The 10,502-nt window shown below is 37.9% G+C and overlaps 1 protein-coding gene across 3 annotated transcripts in view; it reads right to left on the bottom strand.

Moving 5' to 3' along the window:
• The window catches only part of gng12a (guanine nucleotide binding protein (G protein), gamma 12a), a 53,311-nt gene that overhangs the window by 622 nt on the left and 42,187 nt on the right, over positions 1–10,502 (bottom strand). For all 3 annotated transcript variants that reach the window (XM_055228659.1, XM_033982507.2, XM_055228660.1), the window contains exons 2-3: positions 3,247–3,336; positions 1–2,356 (exon numbers count right to left, since the gene is read on the bottom strand). The exon at positions 1–2,356 is cut by the window's left edge and continues 622 nt beyond it. In XM_055228659.1, coding sequence (XP_055084634.1) covers positions 2,231–2,356; positions 3,247–3,333 — 213 coding nt within the window. In that variant the 5' untranslated portion in view covers positions 3,334–3,336 and the 3' untranslated portion in view covers positions 1–2,230. The remainder of the gene's footprint in view (positions 2,357–3,246; positions 3,337–10,502) is intronic.

The raw sequence follows: 10,502 nt of genomic DNA, 5'->3' as shown, positions 1-10,502 counted from the left end.
AATAGTCTTTATCAATAAGCTGGAATGAATCGATTAACTTGTTGCAGCCCTATTATAATCAAACATTTTTACCATACCAATGTAAAACATACAGTAAACAGTATTCAGTATTAGCACGCATAATTCATTTATATTAGAAGGGGGGCCCATGTGACGCTTCTTGCCCCAGGCCCCCAAATTTCTGTGGGCCTGTTAGCAAGCAGTTCTACAAGATATGACAAATTTGATTCTACTGTAGTATACATACACCCTGTTCCACATAACCCTGCTATCTGAACCCACCCCTAGTTACTGTCAATGGTAGACCCCACCCACCATCATATGTAGATAGACAATTCACAAGAAACAGAAGCAACAGTTCATTGGCATTTGAACCAGCACTGACTAAACTTAAACATGCAAAGTCCAAGTTTGTATAAGACACTCCAGTTTGTACCATAGAAAGATGGCGGAAAGAGCTGAGATGATCTGAAGGCAGTTCATTGGTCAGGTTTGGTCCCATTTGTCACAGTGCTGTCATAAACTCTATATAAACACGTGATTCTAGTATTGGCTTTGTGGATAATACTTACAATCAATATAAAGATTATTGATTGTATTGTAAAAATATTCTCAATTGCAACACTGAAACTGTGAATAATTGGGTTATGTATACTGCAACGTTTAAATAAAAGTCAATAGAAACCAAATCCTGGTTAAAGCTACAGTATGTAACTTTATGTATGCGGTATATCACCTGCATGATTCCATGGAAACAGAAAGTTCAAACCATATTTTGGAACATTCTCCATGCAGCAGATAGATATGTTATGCCGTACTAGGGAAGATTATAGCCCTCCTCCTGGGAAAGTAAGAGTCAGGTTTGTGGAGATGCAAGCATGTATACAGTCAGCACATGTTTTTAGTGCAATAAACACCCAGATAAAATAAGCAGCTTTCATTTTATTCTAATTTTTGCCTACAAAGTTACATACTGTGACTTTAAATTCTGTTTTGTGCATTCATTGCTGTGAGCTAATTAACTTGGCCTGTACAAATAGGTAGCAAAGGAATTTCAATAAACCTCTTTAATACAATTCCTTAGAAATATTCCAGTTTAACATTCATGGAAAAGCACAAATAAATCCCACTAATCGTAGAATAATTACTTTGCAGAAATAATTATGAATACGTTTGCGCAAACAGAGTAAATTCCTATATAGATTTCATATTTCAATAAAAAAAAAAAATCTAAAATGTTGTATATTTGCAGATACTCATACAAATTACTGTATGTAATGGAAAAAAAATTCTGTAAAATGTACTCGTACAATTTCATGCTAATTCTGGGGGGATTTTATTTTGAATAACACTGAACTTTTATTCAAATATGTCAGAAGAACTTTGCAAAAAATCACAAATGAAACCGTACATTTGGTTTTCTAGTACCATAGTTTTAAAATTACATGTTATAGTTTAAAACACTTGAGATCTTTATCAGAAAAATATAAAACTTATTGGCAAAAAGTTTTAATACCAAAACTGTCTGAAGATTGAGAGTAGAGAATGTGGTGACTATGGCAAAATATGCAATGTGACTATTATAAAGTTTCACTATTAATAGGCCTGTTTTTATTTATGTAAGCGAGATATGTCAGAATAGGCTTGATTTTATCATTTATCTTAGCATGGTTATAAAATTAGCTTAGTGCTGAACTGACAGCGCTAATTTTCTTGAAGCTAACAGCCCCACATAATACAATGTTAGGAAAAAAATGTATTCTTTAGGTTTATATTATCACACAGTTTAGTGGTCAAAGTTGAATTTTATTTTTTATTTTTTTATTGGTAATGAGTGAAGCTCATCGGTTGTGTTTATATGTTATTTATTCATTAAAGAGTCCAAATTTTAACATAAAAACATTGAATAACGTAGAAAGTTGTGATGTTATTCGGAACTTTAAGATATTTGTGGACCCAAGTCTCTACATTTTTTGGAATTTTCTATTTTGATATTTCTTTAAAAATTCCAATTTTGCTCACGTTTTCTGTCATTTTCCACCACATTAAAATTTTAAAATGCAACCTATGGCTAACTACCCTATACCTGCTTCAATATTTAATAGCTATACCATTGGAATGCATGGTCAAAATCCAAGCCCACCCCTCACCTTGCCGATGAAAAGAATACCGCAACATTATTAATAAGCAAAAATGAAAAATAAAACTTAAAATGCTAAAGGGGCGTGCGTTACAATATGGTGCATGGCTTTTTGTCCTTGAAGGGGTTGTCTGAGGCAGGGATGCCCATGAGGAGTGGGTCGTGCCGGGCGTGTTCGGTGCAGTAGTGCATGAGGTCTGCTGATGCTTTGGACACCTACAAAAACATATACATAAAAAAAATCAATAAATAATAAAAAAAGGCAATGGGAGTTAACTCTGGTTAGTCTAATCAGTACATATATTTTATGTTTTGCTTGCTGTTTCAATATGGTACATCGAAGTCGCGCATGCTGGGGTATGAACAGGGGGGCCCACGTGAGGCTCCTTCCCCCAGGCCTCCAAATTTCTGTGGACGGGCCTGCTCGCAACAATATAGTTATGGTAGAATACATCAAAGTTCTTGAATATCTCGAATATCGTGGTTAAAATCTACTGCTTTTGTTTGTCGGGGATGTTGAGGTCTGGTGTGGTGAATGCAGGAGAATAAAGATTACTCAAACATCCATGAATCTTCTTGGTCAATGAGGGTGCAGGGTGTTATTTAAACACCCTGCACCCCATTTTTCACATGTATTTCAGTAAAATGTGTGATTTTGTGTGATATTGTTTAAGCAAAAAACAAAAAGTGCACGTTTGGACCACTGCAAACTACTTCAGTTTTTCACATTTTTAAGACAGAAAAATCAGGTACAGCGCCTTCAAACGATTGATTGAATTAAACTGACTGTGCCATATAGTGATTCAGCTCCCATTTACACCATTAGGCTGTGATCACACTTATCTGGATTTTGTCCTGGTTTTGACCCTAGTTTAGTCCTACTGTGGACTTTGTTTGGTCCTGGTCATGGTTTAGTCCTGGCATAGTCCAGGCTCAGTCCTGGGTTTTAAATCATCAGTACTTTTGAACCAGCATTTTACTTTGTTTCGGACTTTGCCACATAACAAGAAAGACCACAACAGGTATTCAATGTCAGAAAGGAACTGATTTTTATAATTTAAGTGTAATGGAGTAAATGTACTTGAGGTAATGTACTTGAGCTCTACCTTTATCCTCTCGATGCTAGCTTCTATCCTGAGCTGGTGCACCATCTTCTTGGTTTGGAGCAGGTTGTTGTGGGCCTTTGAAGACATCCTCTGGAACACAAACACAACAGAATCGGTCAGCTGTACTCACATAAAGGCAAATTGGTTAGAGAATAGAAGTTCAGAATGATGAAAAGTTAACACCATTGCCATAGTAATTAACAATTCAAAACTAAATATATCTTTTGAATGATTAGCTGTCCTCAAAATGGCACAATATAACAAGGAGAGAAAGAATCAATGCGTGTCCAAAGGAGTATTGAGTTCTGATACTTGTTTTAGTATCAAGTTGCATCTAATTTTCAATACTTTTAACATCCATACCCTAAATACTATTGTTTTGTCTGTAAAGTTCCATAATATGCAGTTGCAGTTCCATAATATGCAGTTGCACTCAAAAACAACCTGAGATGCATACATTCTTGTGTGTTTGTCACCTCTTCACAGATCTGACCTGTAACTAGTGGTGCCACTTGTTTGTCTCCATGGAGATAGACGTGTTTAACACACTGCAACATCTCCATTGAGACAATCAACCCCCTTTTCTGGAAAAAAGTTATGCAAATATACCAAGAGTGCTGTCAACCATTAACAGAATCCATAGAAATAGATCAAGCAATGGGACCCAAGTTAGCTCTGTCTATTTCCTGGTACTCCTCAGGCTTTTCACTTCTCATAAACAGCGATTTAGTTCCTGCACATGAAGCAACACATGCACATACACACTTACACCAACACACACACATACACAACTATTAAAATAACAATATTAACAGGAAACATACTCATATTCCCATAAGCCTGTGGTGAAATTCTCCAGAACTGTGTGTGCTGTAACATGCTTTCCCTGCAGCATACAGCATACAAGCATCTGTAGGATAAATTCCATGGGTTCAAACTGCATTCCTTCTAGTTTGTACCATTTTTTGAGTTCATATCTTCTTCGAGTGGCAACGGAATGTATTTTGGAGTATCTGCTAAAAGGTATTGATGCTATCTTGCTGTGCTATGCTATCTTCAACACGTTTACAATTGATAATGGGAGGTGCAAGAGCCATAGTGATTAAAATTCTAAATAAAATTATATCTTTTAAACAGGCAAATGCTGCTGAAACCATAGACTGTATATGCAAATGGTCAAAGCTAACGTGCTAGCTGCCACGTTCCAAATGGAAAGTGATCATGGGTGCGCTTCTGGCTCCATTGACTCTGGCTCCAATTCACTTTACACTGAAAAACTGTCGCCCCTCTGTCTGTAAATGCTGCAGTGAGTCTCGTCATTTTGGTCTTAAAATGTTCAAATTAACCCACTCTACATGATCCTGGTGTCGCTATTGTCTGTGGTTCAAGATATAAACATGAATAAAAGACAAATCATGCATCTTCTTTCCGAGGCGGTGCTCCCACTAGCGTTAGCAACAGATCTGATTGACAGCGTTGCTAAGGATGCTAAACCAGCGGTGTGGGCGGGAAGTGGTGTTATTGTCAACAGCCTCACTCCGGATTGGCTCTTTGGTTGCTATGATACTTGCAGTCTCCAAATATTGAACCCGGCTCCAAGTTGACCCCTATAACTGCTAGCCTCAGTTTCATTTGACTGAAGCTGAACGCTATGGGTGACGTCGCACTCACTTAGTCCCCTTCTTTATACAATCTATGGCTGAAACGTACAAATAGAGTGCTCAACAAATGTATAACGTGTCTTGCCAAGGGACACAACCACAACAATATCCGCCACTTGCGATATTCAAACCTGTGGTCTCGATGGTTAGAAGGCAACATCACATTCACCTTGTTTTGCTGCGTCTACTTCATGCAAGACTACAATAGAGGCATTTCCATCTCTGTCTGCACCCCTTATGCTGAGCAGGATGTTGTCGTCTTCTTGGATTGATCTCACAACAAAGAGAAATGAGAAGAAAGGAGTGGCAGAGAGCAGGAAAAACTCCACTCCTCTTTAGTCTGGTCTTCAGGAAACAGCATTAATGTGACTAAGGCTGAAGATATGTCTACTGGAACATGAAAGAAGGCATCAAAGTCCTTACTGTACAAGGCAAAGTGATTGGACTTGAGTCATAAGTGGACTTGTCACTTATATAAATGATTGGACATTTGTAGTAAATGCCAGAGGTGGGTGGTACTTTTACATCTATTTAAAAGAAATTGTACTTTTCTAGCAGCATACCTTTACTCCTATTTGAGTAGTATTTTTTACTAAAGCAACAGTAGTCTTACTTGAGTGAAAGTTATAGTTACTCTTCCCACTGAGAGTAACTCTACAAGTGACAAAATCTTTACGTTGACAATAAGAAACAATTTGAACATTTGTGTTTCTTGCACTGCTCCTTCAGATATAATTTAGTTTTTTGTGTCTATCCTTTGAGTTTGTGCATTATTTAATGTTTTGTCCTTCAAATTACATTACCCGCCCCAACAGTTACTCTTTAACTTAATCTTAGTAGTAGTTTTCCCAAATACTTGAACCACTACTTTGTGCTCCTACTTGAGTAATATTATTTTGAAGTAACGTTACTCTTACTTGAGTACAGTTTTTAGCTAATCTACCTGCCTCTGGTAATTACTTTAGGTTATATATCACAGAGAGTAGGGCTGCAGCAAACAAATATTTTTGCAGTTGACTGGCAATTCATTTTTTGACTCAATCGATTATTTCTTTTGCACATGGAGGCTTTTGAATTACACTGTCAATCAAAAACACGACAAAATATGGTCACTTTTTAAATATATTTTGTATTCCTAACGTTACTGTCTTTGATATAAATGATCTTTATTATTTTTTAGAGCTGTTTAGTCGATTAAACATTGTAGCCCAAATACAGAGGTGTAGTAGCTCATTTGGTAGAATAACCTGAAGCTTGATGGTTATTACTTCCCTTCTTCCTGTGTGCCCTTAAGCAAGACATTTAATGGTGCAAGAACAGATTTTACTGTCTTAAAAACTGTTTGCAATAGTCAAAACTTCTTCCAGTCTATTCTAACACATTTTAGCATCCTGAGTAAGTAAGCAATATCTATTTATATAGTATAGAGTTATAGAGTTTTCTGGTTCAGGGAAGATAAAAACACTTTGTAAGTAATTGCCGACAGCTCACAAAGGTTTCATTTTACCCCTAAGAGCTGTTTTTTTTTTTTTTTTTTTTAACAATATATCTGTACTGGGGCTGCAGATAAGTCTACTGGAACATGAAAGAAACACATCAAAGTCCATGCAGTACAATGAAGTGAAGGATGACATCTAGGCTTGAGTCATATGTGTGTACAAGATTTAAAGAAAAAACAACTAAGAAAACACAAGACCTTTTCATCCCGGTAAGTGACTAAAGGGATTTATGGTGGAAAAGTCCAGCACCTTTGAGATATATGGGAGAGCGGGGCTAAGTGGAGATAAGGTTTTAGTCACTTCGTAGCTCTGTGAAGTTGCAGGGGGTTGGGTCTTGTTTGCAAACTGCCCAAAGGTGGTATAAGTTCAACAATGGAAAGGAGAATTGCGTAGGAGTATAAATGAGATCGTAAATTTGACAAAGGCATGAAATAAGGTCTTGCTCTGTGGTCGTAGTACAAAATACTGCAAAGGAACAATGCTAAATTATGTACGGCTTTCTTGTTTTTTTTAAAAAGGGACATATTATGCAGTTTTGACTTTTAATTAGCTTTAACCCATGTTGTAATTGCATCCCCTTAGCATTAGCTCACTCAACGTTGAATTTTAAATGAAGGTCAATACAAAACATGGATAATTTTCTTTCAACTTTAAATAGAAAGTTGCTTTGTTTGCATAGTAACCCAGAAATGCTTCTCAGTGTTTTTAAAGTCTATTTCTCCACAGTCATTTTGATGCGTTCACCTTTCAAATTACCTTCACTACGCAGCTAACACACTTTGAAGCTACTGTTTTGACCTTATTTACACCGCCTCACCAATAGGGACAGTTCATGCAAATTTTGACACAAACTTTTTTCTTGCTATTTTTTTTTAAAATCATGTTGCATAATGTCTATTTTTTTGGGCAGTTACATGTTACAGGTTACAGTATTTAAGTTAGACATATACATCATATAGCTACAATAAGAGAAGAATTAGGTGCTAAAAAGCCCAGACACTTTTATAACAGCCAAACCCACTTCATGCAATCAGGGTCTTGACTATTGCACTTAAACTGTCTAATTATCTGGTCTAAATGTCAGACATGAGAGTGGAGTTAGAAAAGTGAGGAAATTGCTTTAACTCAGCTTTGTGCTTATTTTTATAATTAAAACCGTCATAAGATAATAACATAATTGATTTAGCCTCCAAAGTGAGAGTGCGAGGTGGAAGCAAGAGGCAATCTGAGTAATAACCATAAAGTCACCGGGTACTGAAAAGGCAAAGGGTCCGTTTAAGGTATGATATGGAAGTAAATTGCAACAACAGTCTATAGGTCTTTCTACATGTTTGAGTGTCCGCACAAATAAAGTTGGCGAATGGAGCTTTTTCACGAATAGAAATGAAAGAAATATGTCATACAGAGGCGTCAGTGGCTCAAATGGTAAAATAACCTAAAAGTTGGTGGTTATATCCACTATGGTCTGCCCTTGAGCAAGACACTTGAAGGTTCTGTGCAAGATTTTTACTGTTAATTTCAAACTTTCTGCAGCTGCTCAAAGTTTCCTAACACATTTAACCAGTGTTGGGAAGTAACTGAATGCACCGAAAATAGGTACTAATTTCGATGTCTGTGTCATCCCTCAGTCGTCCAGGTCTGATCCATAGTAAAAGCCGAAGTTAAATCTGTCACCGGGACAAAACGTTGCAGGAGTGAAGACATTTTGCTGCTCATCCAAGCCACTTCTTCAGATCTGCTCATCCAAGCCACTTTTTCAGATCCTAGAACTGAAGAAGCGGCTTGGATGAGCAGCAAAATGTCTTCACGGCTACAACGCTTTGTCCAGTTGACAGATTTAACTTCGGCTTTTACAATTTTGAGTAACTGTATTCCAGGACAGTTACGTTTCCATTTGTTATTATTACTTTTCTATAATTAAAGGAATACATTGCGACAATATGCAACTTACATATGCAACATTTTAAGGACTTTTTCCCCATTCAGATATAATATTTAGTTTTTAAATGGTTAATTGCCATGGCAGCTGTCCTAATTTCTCATCATTCTGAAACCCGTGGATAGCAGTAGCTCAGTAAGAATGGAGAATAAACATATAGAATAAATACATGTCTTGTTTCTGTCTGCATGTCATTGCGTTCCATATGGCACACAGTAAATCTGATCTTTCCTCTTTTCTTGTGCCAACTCTTCCCAATAGAACTCCCGTACCAACTCAAGCTTTCTAATGTCCTATTATAGCCCTGTCTTTTTGTGCTAGCTAAACCTCCTCTCATCTGAAGTCACGCCAGCACAACCCACAAGACTCCTCTACGTCTCGATGGGAGGCAGTGCCCACACCAACCTCGCAAAATTACAAGAAAATACAACAAAAATACAACAGTGACCTCCTCCATAGATCACACATACGCCACAGCCCACTACCAGGACCACCTAGCGCCCCCTCCGCCTCCTCCCTCTACCCCCACGTGGTGTCAATTAGCCCAGGCAGCAGCATATCTGAGTCAGGGCCTTTATGGAGGACCGCGGAGCCCCGTAGACGATCATTAAAAAGTATATGAGGGAGCGGCTTCTTCTGGCGGCATACTGCGTGTGTGGCCGTGAGCGAGGGGCGGGGGGTGGGGGGGGGAGTGCAGGAGTGAATTAGATGGATTTAAGGTTAGGAGTGTAAGCAGAAGTGACAAGGTGAAGCAGTTAATAGATAATCGTTATAGTTCATGTCAATAGAAGCAACTAAACCGTCAACTAAATGCACTGATCGAAACATTTTTAGAAGCAAAAAAGTCACTAATGTAAAGAGAAAGTTATGTGGCTACTTCAGGGTCCAACACCTGCTTTTCTCCATGAAAATACACAATTGCTTTGCCTGGAATGTCCCACAGTATGGCATTTAACATATTAATCTCCTACCACAATAATTACTATAATGATTTATCGCTTATTGTTAAAAAAGACATATTAATAATCTATTACACCAGTGGATCATTATGTTATAATCTGGACCTTTTAAATCACAATATTCATTTAAAATGACTTAACAAAAGAAACGAGTCCACTGATGTTGGCGTAAATGTTGTGAAGTTGTCAGCACCTCCGATGGATAAATCTCACTTTTTAACCACGCAATGTCGCCGAATCCTACGTGTATCACTGAATAAATTGGAGAATGAAGTACAGAGCAGTGGGCGTGTATCAAGTTTTTCAAATGTACTGTACATTCAGAAAATTGTTTACTGGGATTATCCTGCTTTAGAGTTATTGCATGAGCGGCATAAAGTAATCTCAATACTACTGTTATAGCTATATATCGCTTAAGAATGCATGTTTTGGATGTTGGAAATAAAGGAAATGAAAAAAATGCAAGATATGGGTGTAATGCCAAAGCAATAAAATCTAAAATAGAGGGAAAGAAAGTGGCGGACCCCTCTCTCCTGCTGTATGATGTAACAACACTGATTGAAAAAGCTGATGCCCTGCCTGGATTCTGTTGCAGAATCCAGGCAGGGCATCTGAGTTCACTGCTTCTCTTTCCTCTTTTAACCTTGTGCTTTTATTGGCTCTAACAGTTTTCCTGGTCTCCTGCCTGGCTCCTGCCGCCTCCTCTCTGCACAGACTGGGGTGTGGGGAGTCTAGACACTTTGAATACACTCTAGTTAAAGATGGCCGTCCTCACCGCAGCGTAGATCAGTATATTTACGGACTCTGATAGTCGATGTGTACGTCAGCTCGTCCTTCAGAGCTGGAGGACTTTCCCTGTGGTGAAAAAGAGAACAGGAGGTTCCCGTGGTGTCAGCGTTTTTTTCTAACAGACGTTGGAAATTTTGAGCAGTGTTTCCCAGAATATCTCAAAAAAGATTGTTATTGCATCATTAGTTAATATCACAAGATTGTAAACGTAAGGCAGTAATGCTTTGAAAGGCTCTGCACCATGTGACTGAAATGTTCCACAGTACTGCACGAAATCTTTTTGCATTTACTCAATTGCATGTGTCGTTAAAATACTAGAAAATGTCATGAGAAAACGTGCATTGTTACTGTGGACAGACTTCCATTAACCTCCCGCAGCAAGATGGATTCCCGTGATTTGTGCTGTAGC

This window comes from Periophthalmus magnuspinnatus, chromosome 17 (genome assembly GCF_009829125.3).
Source record: "Periophthalmus magnuspinnatus isolate fPerMag1 chromosome 17, fPerMag1.2.pri, whole genome shotgun sequence".
Classification (NCBI taxonomy): Eukaryota; Metazoa; Chordata; class Actinopteri; order Gobiiformes; family Gobiidae; genus Periophthalmus; species Periophthalmus magnuspinnatus.
Note: the sequence above shows the minus strand (reverse complement) of the source record. Positions and strands in the feature narration are given on the sequence as shown.